Source organism: Xenopus laevis, chromosome 9_10S, assembly GCF_017654675.1.
Source record: "Xenopus laevis strain J_2021 chromosome 9_10S, Xenopus_laevis_v10.1, whole genome shotgun sequence".
NCBI lineage: Eukaryota > Metazoa > Chordata > Amphibia > Anura > Pipidae > Xenopus > Xenopus laevis.
This window is the reverse complement of record NC_054388.1, coordinates 116,260,539-116,281,494: the sequence shown is the minus strand read 5'-3', so window position 1 is coordinate 116,281,494 and position 20,956 is coordinate 116,260,539. Positions and strand designations below refer to the sequence as shown.

At 41.9% G+C, this 20,956-nt stretch overlaps 1 protein-coding gene across 2 annotated transcripts in view; it reads right to left on the bottom strand.

Annotated features, from left to right (window-relative positions):
- Positions 1–12,529: 12,529 nt before the first annotated feature.
- LOC108704220 (Ig heavy chain C region, secreted form) overlaps positions 12,530–20,956 on the bottom strand; it is a 32,373-nt gene continuing 23,946 nt past the window's right edge. For both annotated transcript variants that reach the window (XM_041578323.1, XM_041578322.1), the window contains one exon: positions 12,530–13,505. In XM_041578323.1, the coding sequence (XP_041434257.1) occupies positions 13,477–13,505 (29 nt within the window). In that variant the 3' untranslated portion in view covers positions 12,530–13,476. The remainder of the gene's footprint in view (positions 13,506–20,956) is intronic.

Genomic DNA, 20,956 nt, shown 5'->3' with positions numbered 1-20,956 from the left:
ATTAAGGGTATAAGTGGATATTGTTACATCCCAGGTGCAGGACTTTACATTTATCAACATTGAATCTCATTTGCCACTTAGCTGCCCAGATTGCCAGTTAGTCAAGATCCTGTTGCAAGTGCCACATCCTGGATGGAATTAATTGGGCTGATAGTTTTGTCTCATCTGCAAACACTGATACATTACTTACAATCCCCTCCCCTAAGTCATTAATGAACAAGTTAAATAAAAGTGGCCCCAATACTGAGCCCTGAGGGACCCCACTAAGAACCTTACTCCAAGTAGAGAATTAATTACCTCATCATAAAAAGCAATAAAATTAGTCTGACATGACCTATCCTTCATAAAGCCATGCTGATTGCTGCTCATAATGACATTCACTAGGACAACATTTTGAATGTGATCCCTTAAAAAGCCTTCAAATAATTTGCCCACCACAGATGTCAAACTTACTGGCCTATAATTGCCAGACTGAGATTGTCATCCCTTTTTAAATATCAGAATAACATCAGCTTTTCTCCAAACCATATTCACCATACAAGGTTAAAGCGAATCTGAGAAAACCAGAAATAGGGGCTGATCTAAAACTGAACTAAGCTCTCTTAGAACCCAGGGGTGTATGCCATCAGGCCCTCGAGCTTTGTTTACATTCATTTTTATGAATGTAAATGAGCTTTATGGATCATATCCTGAGTCAGTCACTGATTAGACTGAGCTATGACCTGTGTGTCTTTCTGTTGTTGCTGATATATCACACGGCACATGTAGATCCCTTCATCTGAGATGGACACATTGGCCAGAGACAAGGAGGCATCTCGTATATATCACACGAGGGGAAGGGGATCCAAGTGTCCATGCCCCAGACCTTCAGTTCAAGTAGAAGAAACACCAAAAAATTCCTGCACAGATCAGACGGCACAGCAGCACCACAGTCAAAAAAGTTCTGTCCATTCTTTTATTAAAAGGTTCCAGCGCCCTTTAACATAGTGTAAATTAAGCCTGGCGCATTTTGTGCCTAAACGGGGCACTGTTCTATTTTAGTTTTCTCTAACATTTTACAATGTTCCAATTGAGTTTAATGGAAAGGAGGAGATAATCCTGGGGAAGCTCTGGGCATTGGAAGGAATGTTCCTATAGAAGGATCTTGCTATGTTCCCCTTTATAGGGAAAGCATTCTGACCCCCCATGATTCCACACTGACCCCCCAAAACAAGCCCCCAGAAGCAGAGTGTGTTTTGCTATAGATAAAAGGGCACTAACTAGCTATGGGCAGTACCAGGAGCAGGGGGAGAGGCAGGAGGGCCATTTGAGGAGAAATCTGCTGGTTCCCGTGTGTCTCCCAATTTTTATCATATTCCTTGTGTCATTGGGAAATGTCTGAGGGACTTGGCCTGGGCTGGAGGCAATACTCACCGTTGGTGTTAAAGCGAGAGATTCTTTATATTTGCCCTTTATTCATCCATCACTTCAGGACTGTCTCTCCTTCCTCCGATTTGGCGCTTGGATGTGGCTTTGTGTTAGTGATAAGAAAGTGAAACTTGTCCTTCAATGTTTAACTAAAGCCTTAAAGGGACAGGGACACTGTAATTGAATTTCATTAACAGAATGTTAAAACTATAAGCGTGGAAGAACAATTAGAATATACCGTTAAAAGCAGAAGATCTGATGGACAATTTACGGGTGGCCCCACTAGGAACAATAATAACACACACAGGCCCTGAAGAAAATGGAAAATGAAATGATAAACGAATGCAGGAAACCTTCCAAGCAAAATGGCAGAAAAGATTTGGCCTAAAACGGAATCATCCACAAAAGATTCAACTGAATTGTAAACCAATTCCAAACCCTGATTTGCATATTCAGATTTGCAAATAATAAAAATAACGTTAGTGACACCCACATATTAGAAGCATAGTCAGGACGTAGATAAGTAAATATCAACTCAGTTGTATGAAAGTCTCATGATGCACAACTCAAAATGAGATCATTGGTTCTGGATTCTGAAACATTCCCCTCTCCATTCAAACAGGTCTGTGTTAAACCTATATTTATATCTAGACCTGTCCTGTCTCTCTAATTACTGTCCTGTCTTACTTCTACTAATTGCCTCTAAAATCCTACAATGTATTGTGTTCTCCTGTATCATTTTCTTTCTATCTTTCTACTCACCCAAAATCTGTTAGACCCACTGCAATCTACAGCCCACTTCAGGGGTGCCCATAGGGTAGAAGAGGATCCACCAGTAGACCTTTAGCTGATGATCAGTAGATCTCAAAGAGTTTATGCAGACTCTGAATTGTAACACCTTTAATCTCAGATTCACATATGAATCTAGTAAAGAATCTGTTAACTTCCTTGACTGTAGCAGATGGTCTTAGGACCCGTTTATATAAGAAGGAGACAGATTGTAATGGGTTCATACTCTAAAGTAGTGCACATCATAAAAAGTGGCTAAACATTATACCAAGAGGACAATTTGGGTGAATTAAAAGAAATTGTTCAAACCCAAGAGATTATCAACAGAGCTGTGAAATACTGGAAAAAGATTTTTATAGAAAAGGGATATAATCCAAAAAATGCTAAAAAAACAGGTAGATGAAATAGATTGAGCTGATTTACTGGCCACAAAAACTAAAACAAAGGGGTTACAAAGTGTACCATTCACTACAGAATTTGGTAAAGGAGCTTACAAATTTGCCAATATCCTAAACCAGCGATCCCCAACCAGTAGCTCATGAGTAACATGTTGCTCTCCAACCCCTTGGATGTTGCTCCCAGTGGCCTCAAAGCAGATGATAATTTTTTAATTCCAGTCTTGGAGGCAAGTTTTGGTTTCAGAAAAACCAGGTGCACTGCCAAACAGAACCTCAATGTAGTTTGACAATCCACATAGGGGCTACCAAATGGCCAATCACAACCCTTATTTGGCACCCCAAGAACATTTTTCATGCTAGTGTTGCTCCCCAACTCCTTTTACTTCTGAATGTTGCTCACGGCTTCAAAAGGTTGGGGATCCCTGTCCTAAAGAAACATTTGGCATATTGTGAGAATGGATAAGGACTCAATTATTTTTACTCGGCCGAGTACCCTGCGACAATCTCTAGCCCCTAGTTTCCTAAGAAAGGACATAGTAACATTATAAGTGAAGTTTTAAAAAGACACACGTCCATCAAGTTCAACCTTTTAACTTTTTTTAACCTGCCTAACTGCCAGTTGAGAATGTAATGCTTGCAAAATCATAAAAGACAAACAGCAACGTATATGTGACTTTAAATCAAATCAGACCAATAGAAAATATGAAATCAAACAGCTAATAATTTGTGACACAATTAAACGATTCGAACGATTTTAATCGACCGATCGAAGGATTTTTATTCTAAAAAACTTAGAAAAGTGCTGGGGAAGGTCCCCATTGGCTAACATTGTTCCTCGGTAGGTTTAAAGTGGTGAAGTATGAAGTCGAAGTTTTTTTTAAAAGAGACAGTACTTCGATTATTGAATGGTCGAATAGTCGAACGATTTGTACTTCGAATTGTTTGAATCACTTGATTCGATCGAATTCGATCTAATTTGACCAATTCGATGGTCGAAGTACCCAAAAAAAATTTTTTTTATTAGAACTATTCACTCAAGTTTAGTAAATCTGCCCCATAGTGTCTCTGAACAGTTTTTACAGTATCACAACAGTGATCCGAGTGTACTTAAGGTAATAGGTATTTCACAAAAATGGAGGCGCTGGAAAGGGGGAGATAATGTACAAATAATATCCCAGTTAGAAACAAAATGGATTGTGACACTAAGGACTAAGTTGGATTTTATGAACATGGGTATAATATCCCTACGAATAAATCTATACATATATTTATATATTTATGTATTTATCTGTTTATATTCACTTTGGGGCAAATTCACTAAGGCGCGAAGCGCCGAACGCTAGCGTTAATTCGCTAGCGTTTGGCATTTTCGCTACTGCGCAAATTCACTAACAAACGCTGGCGTAGTTTCGCTAGTGTTACTTCGCAACCTAACGCCAGGCGAATCTTCGCTAGCGACAAAACTACGCAAATTCACTAACTTGCGCAGTATACTGAACGCTACCTTTTACGCTAGACTTCCTTCGCCACCTCAGACCTGGCGAAGCGCAATAGAGTAGATAGGGATTGTTTCAAAAAAAGTCAAAATTTTTTCTAAGTCCCAAAAAACGCTGGCGTGTTTTCTACATGATGGCTGATAGGCTGAAAAAGATCTAAAATTTTTCGGGCTCCCCTTCCTCCCCCCTACTTTTCCTGACTCATGGCAACTTACCTAGACAGTGGGCACATGTGTAGGGCAAAATAAAATTTTTATTTGCAGATTTGAAGGTTTTCTTGGCATTTGTAGTGCAGATACGTGTTCCTCCATTGAAATTAGAATTTCGCGCCGTATGCAAATTAGCCTTCGCTAACGCAACTTCGCTTTATATAGCAAAACAACGCTAGCGCAACTCAGCAACCTTACGCTACCCCTGTGCGCAACTTCGGATTTTAGTGAATTTGCAAAGCGCTGGCGAAACTACGCCTGGCGAAGTGCGGCGAAGTTGCGCCTGGCGCAACTTCGCATCTTAGTGAATTTGCCCCTTTATTTCTTTGGTTATTTATTGTATTTTATGAAGTGATACTTTTAATCTGGATTTTATGAATAATTTCTAATTAATTGAAAAGATCTGATTAGCCAATGAGAAGGCATATTTTAATTTGGAAGGTGTATAATAGGATCGATTTAATGAGTTTGATGTGAGCCTCTGATGAAGTGAGAAACTCACGAAACACGTTAGGTCGAGTATTCCAATCTCAAATGTAAGTTTGGATATCTATGGTTGTTAATAAAGTTGGTTGTTAATTAGTAAATAAACCAAATCGTTTCCAGTCCACAGAGCTTCGCACAGTTGACCCTCTGGGGGACCCATGGCTGCAGGGGGCAACCAAGGAGTGGAGAGGAGCTTGGGGGGATGAGTGGAACAGGAGGCAGAGAACGAGACCACGAGTACCTGGCAGTTATGAATATAACGAATGAATCTAACCAGAGGATCTTATGAGTACATAAATTAGCAGGGGTCTGACCGCTTACATTTTGGTTCTGCACAAATCTTTCTATCTCTTGGAGGATCGTGGAGGAGTGTTGGAAGTTGAGAGGAGACTGCTCTTCAGAGATATAAGGTGTATAAAGAGATCTTCAAGCTGGTGGGAGATGGGAGGAGATCGGAGTGATTGGTGTGACCTTTAGAGGAAGGTGTCCTTCTAATTAGTAAAGTATGGGCACTCCTGAGCTACTTACTACAACCGGTAGTATGGTTGAGTAGGTGGAATCACAGGGAGATGGAAAAGTTGAATCCCAGGGAAGGTGTCCCAGTGATTATAGTCACCTGTACTCATGGGCTACTGCTACTGTTGTAGCTGCAGCTGAAAACTGCACCAACCTGGGGTACTTCAGTAAGAGCAACGTATAGTGATCAATTGGATCCTCTTGTTGGCAGAGGTGGTCTTTGTGACGATCACACAGGGAACACTCAGCAACTTGGAAAAGGATTTACTTGGGAATCACTCAGAGATAATACAGAGCACATTTAACAGTGTGAAAGATCAAAACCAATATGGTGGAGAGAAAAGAAAAAAACCAGCAAAGATGATTGCAATCATACATTAACAATATTCACAGCGTCACCTTGTGACCATTTTAATACTCCAGTGTTTAAGCATGAATGCTGTTGCATGTATTCCAACAGTGAAAGGCTTAAACTGATAATCCACTCTTCTTTAAAAGTTCCAAGTGTCTCTTTGCATGTAGAGGCTTGGTAAACATATCTGCAACCATGTTCTCAGTTGGACAATATTTTAAGTCAAGCTGTCTTTGCTCTTGCAAGTCCCTTAGGAAATGATACCTTACATCAATATGTTTGGTTCTTGGGTTGACTTGTTCTGTCTGTGCAAGTGCAATGCACCCTTGGTTGTCTTCAAACATCTGTGTGGGTTCCATCTGCTTTTGATCCAAATCTGCTAACAGTTGTCTTAGCCAAATTAACTCTTGAATTGCCTGTGCTGCTGCAACATACTCTGCTTCAGTTGAAGAAAGTGTCACAGTTGACTGTTTTCTGCTGGTCCAGCTAATGGGTCCACCAGAGAGTAGAAACAAGTGACCACTAGTAGATTTTCTATCACTTGAGTCTCCAGCCCAGTCAGCATCAACATATCCAATCAGGTTACATTTGCCCCTTGCAGGCAACTTTAACTTCAAATGTATTGTTCCCGTTAAGTAACGTATGACCCGTTTTACAGCATTCCAGTCCATCTGACTTGGCTTAGACACCTTTCTGCATAAAAATCCCACTGCTGTAGCGATGTCGGGTCTTGCAACTGTAGCAATGTAAAGCAGATTTCCTATAGCTTTTCTGTATTGACAGTTATTTGGTAGCAAATCAACTTCATTGTTCATTTCTTTTAAGTAATTTGTTTCCATAGGAGAGTTAACTGGTTTTGCATCATTCATCCCCAAATTTTCAATTACTTCTTGTATTTTGTGACTTTGGTTTAGAAGATAACTGCCATCTTCTTCTCTTTCAATCTGTATGCCAAGGTAATGTTTTATGTCACCTTAGTCTTTGGTCTCAAAGTCCTTATTTAGAGCTTGTAGTAGTTTGATGTGATCCCCTTCTTCCTCAGAGCATACTAACAGGTCATCCACATATATGAGCACAAAGATCCACCTACCAGTCAGTTTCTTAGTATACAAGCAGGGATCTGCTTTGCTCCTTTGACATTTTTCTTTTGTGAGCACATCATTAATTGTCATATCCCATGCTCTAGCTGCCTGTTTGAGGCCATACAGCCCTTTCTGGAGTTTACACACTAGGTCTGGCTTTTGTGGATTCTCAAATCCCTGTGGCTGTTCAATGTAGATTTCTTCTGTTAGCTCGCTGTGTAAGAAAGCTGTTTTGACATCAGAGTTCTTTATCTGCATTTTCTTTGCCGCTGCTACAGTGAGCAGAGTCCTAATTGTAATGTGCTTAACTACTGGAGCAAATGTCTCATCATAGTCTTCTCCTTTGGCTACTAGTCTTGCTTTGTATCTCTCAACTGTACCATCAGTGTTATACTTGATTTTAAAAGTCCACTTACAGCCACTAGCTTTTCTTCCTGTTGGTAGTTCTGTAAGCTTCCAGGTGTGGTTGTTATGCAGAGATTTTATCTCCTCTTCAGCAGCCTTTATCCACTTATTGGCTTCCCCTTCTGGAAGTTGGGATAAGTCTTTCCAACATGTAGGTTCACATATTCAGGCTGTATTTGCTTTGTATGAAAGTCGAGCAGGTGGCTTGCCCTTATTCTCTCTTGTTGAACGCCTTGGTCAGTGCTTGGTTGTGTCTGCTCATCTGTGGTGTCAAATTCAGTGCCAACTTCAACTATTTGTTCTGGAGATGTACATGTTTCTTGTTCAGTATCTTTCACCTTTTCTCGTCTTTGTTCTAGTGAAGTCATTACACCATCTCTAAGGTCTTCAATAAATGTTACACTGTTACTGATCACCACCTTGTCAATCTTTGGATCCAGAATTCTGTATCCTTTGGAATTTTCTGCATATCCAACAAGGAAACCTTCCACTGCCCGAGTTTCTCTTCTGGAATGTAAGCAAATGCTTTGCACCCAAAAACTCTGATATGTTTAACACTGGGTTTTTCACCATGCCACAGTTCATATGGTGTTTTCATGACAGATTTGGAGTACACTCTGTTTTGCAGGTAAGTAGCTGTCATTGCTGCTTCACCCCAGTATTTTTCAGATAGTCCTGAATCAGTCAGCATACATCTGATCATTTCTGTTAGGGTTCTATTTTTCCTTTCAGCTACCCCATTCTGTTCTGGTGTATATCGGACAGTCTTTTGATGCTCTATCCCAAGCTGTTTTAAGAAATTCTCTACTTTGTGTCCAGTGAATTCTCCTCCATTGTCACTTCTGAACACAAGTGGTTTTCTCTGAAATTTGTTACTTGCCTTTGTCACATAATCTTGCAGTTTTTCAAACACTTCTGATTTGTTTTTCATTAGATATGTGACTGTGTATCTTGAATGGTCATCTGTAAAATTCACTATGTATCTATTACCTCCTGGTGTGGGCACTCGCATAGGACCACACACATCACTGTGTATAAGGTCAAGTGTTTTTGAAGCTCTGTTCTGACTTACCTTTGGAGGAGTTGATCTTGTAGCTTTGGCTTTGATACAACAATCACATCTCATGGTAGTTGGACAGACTGACAATACTAGATCTTTTGTCAGGTTCTGCCTAATCAGTTCTTATATTCCATCTGGATGTCTGTGACGTAGACATCTATGCCACATGTGAATGCAGTTGTTGTGCCCCTGTGTGCAGAGTCTTGCCTGCTCCTTTATTGTGTCCAGTCGATATAGATGTTTATCCACTATGGCTGTTGCGATGACCTTTTCTCCATTCTGGATTGTACACTTGTCACCTTGGAATTTTGTGATAAGTCCTTTGGATCCCAATTTCCTTACGGATAAGAGCCCACCTTCTAGTTTTGGAACATATAGCAGATCCTTTATTGATATAGGCAATCTGTGTCCGTCAGCATTGTGACAAATAAAAATTCCATGCCCAATTCCTTCAGCTGTAGTGCTACTTCCATCTGAAAAGTAAATAGTTTCTTTGTTATTTGGATCAAACTCTGTAAAGAAGTTTCTGTCATTTGTCATGTGACTTGTTGCCCCTGAATCTATATACCAGTTCTGGTTTCAAAGGGTGTTTGTTACTTTAAAAGTTCTGTGCCACTGATCTCTATCATTGTCATTCACTGTAGTTCTGACTGTTTGTTTAAAACTTCTTGGAAATTGTGCCCTTTACTCTGCCTTCCATATTGAACAGTCTTTCTTAAAGTGTCCTGGTTTCTTGCATCTGAAGCAAACTTTGCTCTCTTTCTTATGTAGCTTTGTGTCTGTGGCTTTAAGAACTGCCTCAGTATTACTTTCTGTATTGTCAAATGTTTGCTCCTTTCTGTGCCTGTATTCATCTATGAGCCGGGTTTTGACAAATTCTAGTGTTAGTTCAGCTTCAGGCCTTGTTTCCAGGCCATTAATCAGTGCACTGTATGATTCAGGTAAACTGCACAGAAGTATGGCTGATACGTGGCTGATACGTGGCTTTTATATCCTCTCCAATTGCCTGGAGTTGTGCCACAACCTGCAACATTGCATTTCTATGCTCCTGCATGTCTTTTCCTGAACCTAATCTCATCTGGTAGAGTTTCCTTAGCAGGAATAGTTTGCTATTCAGGCTGGATCTTTCATGTAGTTTTTGCAATGCATCCCCCATGCCTTTAGCAGTATTCTGATGCCTTATATCAGGGATCCCCAACCTTTAGAACTTGTGAGCAACATTCAGAAGTAAAAGGAGTTGGGGAGCAACACAAGCATGAAAAATGTTCCTGGGGTGCCAAATAAGGGCTGTGATTGGCCATTTTATAGCCCCTATGTGGATTGTCAACCTACATTGAGGCTCTTTTTGGCAGTGCACCTGTTTCTTATGCACCAAAACTTGCCTCCAAGCCTGGAATTCAAAAATAAGCTCCTGCTTTGAGGCCACTGGGAGCAACATCCAAGGGGTTGGAGAGTAACATGTTACTCACGAGCTACTGGTTGGGGATCACTGCCTTATATGAATAAGCTGTTCATCTTCCACTAACAGACTTATTGTTGCCCCTGCCTGTCTGTTTTTCTTATCCCATTCCTGGTGATTAACATCTGGTCTATCTGTAGTTATAGCTTCCCACAAGTCATCTCTTTATAGCAGCATTTCTACTTTAAACTTCCACAGTTGATAAATCTCATTATTCAGTTTAGCCACTGCTAGTTTAAGTTCTGAGCTGCTAGTCATGTCTGCCTCACTTCATTGACTGTATAAAGCTGGGATTGTTACTTGTGCTTTGTAGTTCCCAGAACCTCTGGAAGATTCCTTGTGCCGGTCTGGTCACTGAGTTGGATTGTGCCTGAGCCCAGAACCTGTTGGCAGAGTTGGTCTTTGTGATGATCACACAGGGAACACTCAGCAACTTGGAAAATGATTTAATTGTGAATCACTTAGGGATAATACAGAGCACATTTAACAGTGTGAAAGATCAAAACCAATATGGTGGAGAGAAAAGAAAAACAACAGCAAAGATCATTGCAATCATACATTAACAATATTCATAGCGTCACCTTGTGACCATTTTAATACTCCAGTGTTTAAGCCTGAATGTTGTTGCTTGTATTCCAACACCTCTCTATGGAGAAAAGTTTGATGTTTCACTCTACTGTGTATACACACCTCTACTGACTTGTACTCCTACAGTAGTACCCAAGGTAGGTGTAGAGTTTAGTGAACAGGAGCACTGCTCTGGGGTCTCAGGTAGGATAATAATCACAGGGGGGAAGGGATGGCTTATAGTTTGGCACCCCAGTGATTATGCATTTTGCACTACAGTATAAACAAGCAGCCCTTGTGTGAAGAGCTTAGTTCAGTTTTAGATCAGCTTCAATTTCTGATTTTCTCAGATTCACTTTCATCTGGTATGGTACCTATGGATTTGAGGAAAGCTGATGTCATTCCTATATTATAAAGAGATCAATTAATTAACCCAATCAATTTTTAGCCTGACAAAGGCCAGTAAGTAGATGGGCGAATCTGTCCTGTTTGGCTTTATAAAATAATAAGTGAAACGACAATAAAAAAATTTCAGAAACGCATTGAAGTCAATGGGTGTCAAAATAATTTTTCACATGCGCTAATTTTGACGAGAGTGACAATTTTTATACGAGCTACTGTTTTGTCCAAATGCAATAAAGTCAATGGGCGTCTGAATAACTTCCACACGATTGACAATTTTGATGCACAACAAATTTTTTTGTTGCTGCAAATTATTCACCGGCAAATTTTCTCGCAGTTTTGCGAAAACATTTGCAAAGGGGTGAAATTCACTGCAAGTCCATGCCTGGCAAATTTATTCGCCCTCCACTACCAGTAAGTCTGACATCTTTGGTGTTATTTGAAGAGCTGTTAAGGGTCACTTTTAAGATTATGTTCTGCATGGCTTTATGGGGGGCAGATCATGTAAGAAAAACCTAATACCCCTCTAAGGTAAAGCAGAAAGACTGAAAGTTTGTTGTGCAAAAGAAACAGGAGACATTCCAAAATCACTTTTATACAGTAGAGCTCTATGAAAATTGCTCAGATCTGTACATTGGGGAGATTAAGCCACCTAACAATTTTTTAGAGGGAAAGAAACCCTACCAAATAGTTAGTATTTATACCAATTTAACTCAAACCTTAAATTGCAGGGCTGAGGTAGTTAATAATAATAATAATTAATAAAGAGGTGCTATCTAATAAATTACGTAAAGTGCTAGTGCAAATAAATAATGTGAGATCAGTCAGCCACAAGGCTGGTAATAAAAAATAATTGATTGTTCCTAAATCAAAGGGGTATATTACCCCACCAATAGATTCTAATGCCACCCCTTAATAGATAAATGCATTCATTGATTAATTAATAAGATGCAATTATTCAATAGCGTTAACAAATTAATATTGCAATTCAATTCCACCAGTAAAGTGCAGTGCAATAAATAGGATAAAAAATGAGACTTGGTAATTAATTGACTAGTTAAAAAGGAGTAATTAAAAATTGACCAAAAATTAGTATGGGTTAAAAAGTCATCCGGTCACAATCCATAGATAAAATTCATAGGAAATTGAAAAAATAGAGGGTGGAGTTGTCCTAAAATCTAACTGGCTATTTTTGTTTCTAAGGCCTGGGACACCACAAAGTAAAGGCAGGACAGGGTAACCTTGTTATTTAACTTGCCCTAGTAATTTAAAAGAGGCTAAATAAACCTTAAAAGCAACAAACCCACGGCCCCTTAGAAAAGAAGGAAGACTGAAGAAGTGGTAAAGACAAGAGGATTAGACCAGAATTCCAGCCCACTTCAAATATATTATAACCAGTTCATCTAAGGGAAATATTATTTCCAGAATAAGAATATTATCTCAGGAGACCAATTTTCAAAAAAACGCAGACGTGCGTTTCGCTTAGAAGCTCTGTCAAGGCGATCCTGGAGGAGGGACCGAAACGTCGGATTGTGATGTGAGAAATAAAAGTTGTTATACGAAAAAGAGAGTGCGGATCCTCTATTCTTTATACCTTAAACATTGATCGAGCACCTCCATCCAACTAACGGGCACTTCAGAAAAAGTTTATACATATATAATGTATGTTCAGTGTGCGCACTCTTACCAGTTCCAAAATATGTGAATGGGTGCGTTGGTCAAATTGTTTCGTACAGCATAGCAAATGGACCCGCACTTCTTTTTCTCGTGAAAATAGATGTGTTTTTATTCACAATAAAAATTCAAGGTTTACCAAAAGGGCCGAATGTTGGATATGCATTGTAAATAAAAACATCTATTTTCACAAGAAAAAGGAGTGCGGGTCCATTTGCTATGCTATATATATAGAAATTGGTATTATTTAATATCACAATAGTCTGACAGATTATTACAGATGGCTATTGGCACAATGTGCACATGTGACTTTTGGATAAATTGAAGCTCAGGTTACTGAATGAAGTAAAAGCCATGGACACAAATAGGAACATTTCCCTTCAGTGTGGGTCAAAGCAGTGACATAACTAGATGTTACTGGGCCCCACATATCCAGAGGTTGCCCTTTTTTTTGCCAAAATATGTTAAAATTGCTGAATAATTATGGCCTCATAAAGTCCCTATACCTCCTGGGCCCCCTTGCAGTTGCAGGGTCTGCTTCCTCTGTAGTTACGCCCCTGGGTTAAAGACATTTGTTTGGTAAATAGAGTCAGTTTACTAACACAAGCACAAAGTACTAAAACACATACAAATACCAATGGTTTTTACCTACAATATAGTTATTTGCACAATGTAGTGGAGATTTATTGTTAGATGAACGTCCCTGGGCTTCTTATTCAAAAGTGGAGATGAGATCTGACCCGTTGCTGCAAATCCCTTGGTCTCGGTGTTTCCTTGGCAAAGTGGACACATTCTTCATTCTCCTCCCAGACCAGTGTGTTGGTTAAATATTCCCTATAGTGTCCCATCCACATTCACTGCCCAACTACATGAGTAACAGATGCAGGAGAAGATGAACCCCTCATTCCCAGCCCTGCAGCAAAGTGATAGTTGAGGATCAAGGTTTTACTTTAGATGGTGAATATACATGTAACTCTCCTGAGCGCTTCTCTACTGTCCCAGTGGGATGTTCCACTCTGCACATAAATTCTGCCTCATTATCTGATTATATTGTTGGAATAAAAGTGACACTGGAGTGACAGGTAAAAGTCGTATCCCACTGCTCTTGTGAGTCAGTAAATGACTATATGTCTTTGTATCTAGTGGAGACGTTTTCTTCTTTCCTCCTTCCTTCTTAAAGCAGTGTGCAACGAAAGGGGATATCTGCAACACAGTGGAGTAAATTAATAGTAATGTTTCACTCTCTGTTATACTGATCCAATACAGAACATACAATGGCCTGAAACAGTACCCTAATTTTATCATAAAATATAAGACTGAATAGCATCATAAAATAGTGTCCTCACACCATGTTACTGCATGATCCTTATTGTGTTATTGTAAAATGTTTTGGGGTGAATGCAAATATTAGGGTGAAGGTTATTTTGCTATTTTAGAAATTGTTGGAAATATGGAAGGGTAACAGACACACTGAAATGCAGAAAGTGATCTTTGCAAATGTCCCCACAAACAGTTTGGCATAAAACCCCATTCATTAAAGGAATTTGCACTTGCAGGGGGATTCTTGGAGCTACACGTTCCTACACACCACATGTTCCCACAGTTCCCTCAGCTCTGCATCAATAGGCTCAGCACACTCAGTGTGAAGCATCAGACTCACACATCACATACCAGATATGACACCAACCAGTTGTTGAAAATTTTCAGTGCAACTGTGTCACATTTAGGGTTGACAATTGTGTACATTTTGCTACTCCGGCTGCAATTACATCAGACACAATTCCCCTGGCAGGTGCAACAACACTGGAGTTTTGGGAGCAAATGTTGATTGCACTGAAAATTGCACTTTACCGACTGCACTTGTGGTTGTAAATGACTCCTGTAATTACTCTAATCCATTAGTATTGCTACAAAACAAAGGGGGACACAATGATGATAGTGTCTCTTGACTCCTACTGAAAAGTGTTGTATCCCATGTGCTACAGGAATCACATTATAGAGAGTATAAAAGTGAGTCCGGAGGGCGTGGCCTACTGAGCAGCCCCCTTATATCCTCCCCCACACGCCGACATCGCACTTACTACCGGCATCCTGAAAGCAGGGAGGCAACCTGGCACACGTCCACGCAAGTGCGGGCTTCCCAGCACTGTCGGAGCCTGAGGGCGCGGCGTGGACTAGCGGCGCGAGAAGCCGCAGACTTGCGTGATCAAGGCCCCCAGGCGCTACTGACTGGAAGCGCGGTCCCCGCCGGAACCCGATATTGGAGCCTGGGAAGGAGGAGGCAGGGATCAACAGCAGGGGGTGAATGGCTTTGAAGCCCCGGGCCCCCCCCCCCCACTGCCACATAATATCTGCACCACAAGTGCCTAGCAGCACCAGCACGCAGGGCCTTACCTCTTACCCAGCTAAGCCATAGTGGCACCTTATGCCCAGCAAGTTTCAAGTGGGACCTGCTATTGATTATCTGCCTCCCTTTGACCCAAAAGACTGTAGCCAGCACAAATCCAGGGTCAGGCACTGAGACTGTGTTAGGGGGCATACATACATCTGGGCCCATCGGATCTACCCACTGCTCCTGTTTAGTGACACCCCTGGACTGTCACTTCAGACCTGAGCCCAGGTAATTGCGCTGTGACCAGTGTATGGTGCTCACAGACCCCTCTGCATGTGGATATCAGGATTTTAGATTAAAATTATATATATATGGGTTATGTATTGTATAAAATGCAATGATTATAGAATAGGACACTGCCACAGAACAGCTGTGTCAGACTCTACACTTCAAGGTTAAAGGCCATTCTGTTATTAGAATGTAGAATGTTTGCACAGAACAAGGAATACATCTGTTGTCTCATGTCACAAGTATAGTGCAAGGTTAAGCAAGACACATCGTCTCAGAAACTACAGCATAGATCCCATTCTGGACACTCTGCTGACACAGTAGTTACACCTTATTTGGCTATTGTACTGAGACTGTGAGTCTGTCCCTAGATGGAAATAGTGACATAGTTATGCTAAAACAAGAATGATGATTGGATGCCTCTGGATCAGCCCCATGGAAGAAGAAATGGTTAAATAGTCATCTGTTGTATTGCTTATTGTCCCCCAACGTCCTCACGAGCTTTCAGGGCGTGTGAGCTATTATTTAATACTCTGTATTGTAATACTCTGTATTAATGTATACCTCAAATAAAGCTGTCTGGTTAATTTCCTGAGAGAATCTGTTTGGTTCAAGTCAGGCCCAGGGGGAACTTCGGGGCCAGGCTCGATTTGAGTAAGTATTTATTTAAATCCAAGAGGGACTTACTCATCGGGGCTGAGAATCTTATATCCCTGGAGGACTATAGGAGCATAAATCCAACATTTCACACATCAGCAGGTTATAGAACACGGTCTTGTGTTCAAGTGGTAGACCTGTACCCTTTAACATGCCAGATTGACCTGCTACCCTGAGTGGTCGACCCATGCACCACCAGTAATCCTCAACGCACGCCTTCTTCCTTCTAACCAAGTCTTCATAAGCAGAATACTACTGTTGCAGATCGCTCTGTCCAGTAAAATACAAAGATGGGAAAACACTCTCAAAAACAAAAATCTGATGCAGCAACGAAGCTTGAATGCTTTGCAAGAACAACATCTCAGGGCCCATCGCAAGACTCTGATAATGCTTCACCTCCATCATCACCGGCCTCCCCTCCTATGGACCAGGAGATGAGAGAACCATCCTCGTCGGAGCTGCTTGCAGCGATAATGGAGAGTTGAACAGCGACTACAACATAACTAGAGGAAATAAAAGTGGATCTCTCGCTCTTACGACATGACCTCCAAAATATTAGAGAACGTACTACTGAACTGGAGACAAGGGTCTCCACACTGGAGGACACCGTAACTCCTCTTCCAAATGACATCTCGGAGATTAAACAGCAACTGAAGTCAGCTCTTGACAAATCTGACGACCTAGAAAACCTACTACGCAGGAACAATGTGCGTATCATAGGTCTACCAGAGAAGTCAGAAGGTCAGCACCCTGAATTATTCATAGAGAACTGGCTTAAAGATTTGCTGGTGGCGGAGACTTTCTCCAATATTTTCGTGGTTGAGAGAGCGCACAGAGTACCGACTAGACCCCTGCCACCTGCCCCTCCTCGACCATTTCTTCTCTGCATGCTAAATTACAGAGATCATGATGCAGCACTAAGGGCAGCCAGACTCAAAGGGCCTCTCTCCTTTAATGGAGCCACTGTGTCGCTATATCCAGACTATTCACCGACCATACAAAAACAAAGGGCTACCTTCACTGCAGTCAAGAAGAGGCTCAGAGATGCTAAGATTCCATACAGTATGATCTACCCTGCTAAACTACGCGTACAGGAAGGAGACAGAGTCCAAATTTTCAGCACACCCACAGAAGCCGACGATTGGATCACCCGAAAACAACCTGGATGATGAAGGATAATACCTTGAAGGCCGGACACTCTGTACATAGTGTGCCCCATCGGTAGGACCTGAGTCTGTCAACATACTGTCATATTGGTGAGTAGCTGTTACTATGCACCCCTCCTGTAAGCTACAGTATTCTTCACACATTCATCCGTGGCCCAATGGGCTGCCCCCCAACATCCATCCCTTGATAACCACCTCGGTAACAGGCTGCGGACCCCACCACTGATCCCACCTTAGAAGTACAGACATGATAGTGCTCAGCCCTTACATATGCTCAGGTGAAACGCATAAACATTTGCTGAGCCCCCTATTGTCGCACTTCTGTACTTGGGGGTACTAGATCATTGCACCCTGACACATAGAGACTAATGCTGGTGCTATAATACACACTCCTGGTTACGGGGCCACACATTGCTTACAAGGTTACATCCTGATCTCATTTTGTGCCGGTCAACAAAACAGGTGCATGGGAGGCCACGGCATACGGCATCCCATTTAAGTTTTTGAACAATTTATTATTGCTTGCTATTGTTATATTATTATGTTTATGGGTTAAGAAGGAGCGCTGCTTAGGCCACCACAGCAACACTGCACATGTCATGTAATTGTTATGGGTATAGGCCCACCCAGGTTATGGGGGACATAAAGTTAATTTCATGGAAGGTTCGAGGTCTGAACTCGAAATTTAAGAGGGCCCTAATATTTGATTATGTAGCCAGATACAAGCCAGACATACTCCTATTTCAAGAGACACATCTGGTAGGGCAAAAACTGCTGGCACTTAGGAAACGGTGGGTTCGGTATCACTCCCGCTATTCCACTCACTCCAGAGGAGCATCCGTAAAATCCGTAAAACTTTCCAATTTGAGCTCCTAGATCTAGCTACTGACCACTTTGGGCGGTTCATAATTCTCCACTGCAGGATAAACAACCAAGAAATGGTACAGGTTAACTTATATATGCCACCCCCCTTCAGTAGGGAGACACTAGACCTAGTATTTACCAAGGTGTCACTATACGTCCCCAACCCGCTCTGTATTATTGGAGACTGGAATACGGTAATGGACCCCCAAAATGACAGGCATCCCACTGCAACACACCAACCTGGCCCACTAAAACAATGGACTGAAGCCCTAGGGCTATTAGACATCTGGAGGCTTAAAACCCCCTGGGAAATCAATTCTCATACGGTGGGGAAACATACCTTATCACGGTTAGATATGGCCATCGCATCTACTGACTTTACACAATGGGTAAAAGACATCAATTACCTCCCAAGAGCCTTGTCAGATCATGCCCCCCTGCAACTACTGATTAGCACTACACCAAGGCAAGGACACTCTCTTTGGAGACTATCCCCCTTGTGGCTCAACAGCACAGAGGTGAGGAGGCATGTATATCCGAATACACCGCATATTGTGGTGTTAATGCGGGAACCAGTAGCTCTAATATAGTCTGGGAGGCGTCCAAGGCAGCCGCTAGGGGCACACTCATCTCGGCAATTGCTGGGGTGAGCAATTTGGCTAAACAGGCTGTTGCTGAGGCAGAGGAGAGGGTCTGGGAAGCAGAGCAAGCATACGGTGATAGGGAGGAGGATACTAACTACCAGGCACTGGTGATTGCCCAAAGAAACTTAGAACTAGCACAAACTAATTACCAGGAAAAAACTACTGTATGCAGCCCAGAGATCCTTTGACCAAGGAGATAAAAATGGGAAGACCTTAGCATACCTAGCGAAAGCGGTCCAACCGTCTACATTGATTCCCAGAATCAAAACAACTTCAGGCATATATACCTCTGACCCAACAGAAATGGCAGAAATATTCGCATGCCACTTTGCCGACCTATACACCTCACGAGTCAAATACTCTGACACCGAACTAGAACAGTTCTTACAAGAAATCCCCTTTCCTAACCTTTCCAGAGCAGAATCCTCCTATCTAAACAGCCCAATTATGCTAGGAGAAGTAGTAGCCACCATTGGCAGTCTCCCATCAGGGAACACCCCAGGCCTTGACGGACTTCCGGTAGCCTGGTACAGACTCCTTAGTGAAACATTTGCCCCACAACTCCATACCACTCTTCTAGAGGCTCACAAAACAGGCTCCCTCCCTCAATCCTTCTACTCCACACTGATTGTGCTTATACCGAAGGAGGGGAAGGACCCAGACCTTTGCGACTTCTACCGACCCATTTCACGTAAAAACACAGATGTCAAAATTCTGGCCAAAATTCTCTCCAAACGCCTTAACAAAGTTATAACCTCAGTTGTCCACCCAGACCAAACAGGTTTCATGCCCAATAAAATTACGGCTATAAACTTACGCAGATTACATACCCATGTGCAAGCCACTCATACGAACGGAGGTACCAGACTTATAGTGGCATTAGTTGCCACTAAAGCCTTTGACTCGGTCGAATGGCCCTACCTATGGAAAACCCTAGAGAAGTTTGGCATTGGCCCTACCTTCATAGCTTGGCTTAAACTCCTCTACCCAAACCCAGTTGCGCAGGTCATAACACTCTCTCTATGAGCCTTCCCTCTTACCCGAGACACCAGACAGGGCTGCCCCCTCTCTCCCCTCCTTTTTGCCTTAGCGATAGAGCCCTATGGCAATATGGTCAGACAAACCCCTGAAATTAATGGACTCAAATATGGGAAATTAGAGGAAAAAATTGCACTATATGCTGATGATCTTCTACTACTCCTAGCTGACCCACATGACTCACTCACATTGGCGCTCTGCCTAGCTGACAAGGCACATACAGCGGTCTGGTTATAAATAAAGGGAAGTCAGTTTTATTTACTCTAGAAACTGAACAGAGAGCAGGTGCAATTCAGGGGCTTTAAATACCTTGGTGTAATTATCTCACCAAGCACACAAAACTATGTAACAGAAAACATTGATCCTGTGATACAAGGTTTCAAAAACACTGTCAGCCAGTGGGCCGGTTTACCTCTAATGGTATGGGGCAGGGTCAACCTATTCAAAATGGTATACCTACCCAAATTTCTATATTTCCTGCAGAATGCCCCAATATGGATACCCCTGCAGGTCTTTAAACGCATTGACGCTATTCTCTTCCCCTTTATCTGGGCAAACAAACCCCCTAGAGTCAACAAGCTAACACTCCAGGCTCCATTGGACAAGGGGGAATTAGCCCTTCCGCATCTACAAATGTATTACTATGCAAGTCAGCTAGCGCTCATAACTGGTTTAATCCCGACCTCGAAAACACACACACAGCTTTACACGCCACGCTGGCGGGCTCTTTTGAAGCAATTAGAAATATGCCTTACAGGAAAGCCAAAGACACCCCTGAACTGCCCCACACACTAAGCTGCCCACAAAGAGCCTGGATGCTTGCCACTAAAGTTCAAAAGCTGCAAGCCCTCCATCCCCCTATACCCCACTATGGAGAAACTGCAATCTGCAGCACCTACTTCATCTACCGGACTTTATTTACTGGCCAAAATTATGGGTCAGATCTCTTAGTTAACAGCACCTTACGACTCTTACCCAAGTAGCGACTAAACTTAACCATCCAAACATAGCTTGGCACAGATATTTCCAACTCAGACACGCTTTTGCTGCCCAATTTGGTAGCCTGGCAATCTGTACAAAAACCCAACCACACAAAGACAGGCTTTGGGACCCAAATCCACAAAAGCTGGTCTCTGGGCTATACAAGACACTGATATCCACCATCAATAGTCCATTTAACAAAGCAAAAACCAAGTGGAATGACTATGAAGATTTTCATTCATCCAGGTCATGGTATATCTAGTATAGGTAAATCTAAAGACAACTGGACTTGCTGAGTAATCAATGAAGACATTTCACTACTCATCCGAGCAGCTTCTTCAGTTCAACTGACTGGTGTGGGAAATTCTCGGATGCACAGTTGTGCTCAACACAACTGACTATGACTGCAAGATAACCGCTCTACTCAGTGATAGCAATACATATGAACCCTTAAGGAAAGACCCAACCAGCGGTTACAAGAAAAAGCTACAACAACTTGAAAAGGAGAAAGCCATTGATTGAGTTTTATACCACCGCCTGTACCCCAGAGAAGCCACACCATGTTTATACGGACTCCCCAAGATACACAAAGAAGGAGCCCCACTAAGACCCATTGTCAGCAGCATAAATTCAGTGACATACAACATTGCAAAATTCTTGGCTAACATCTTAGCCCCGTTGGTA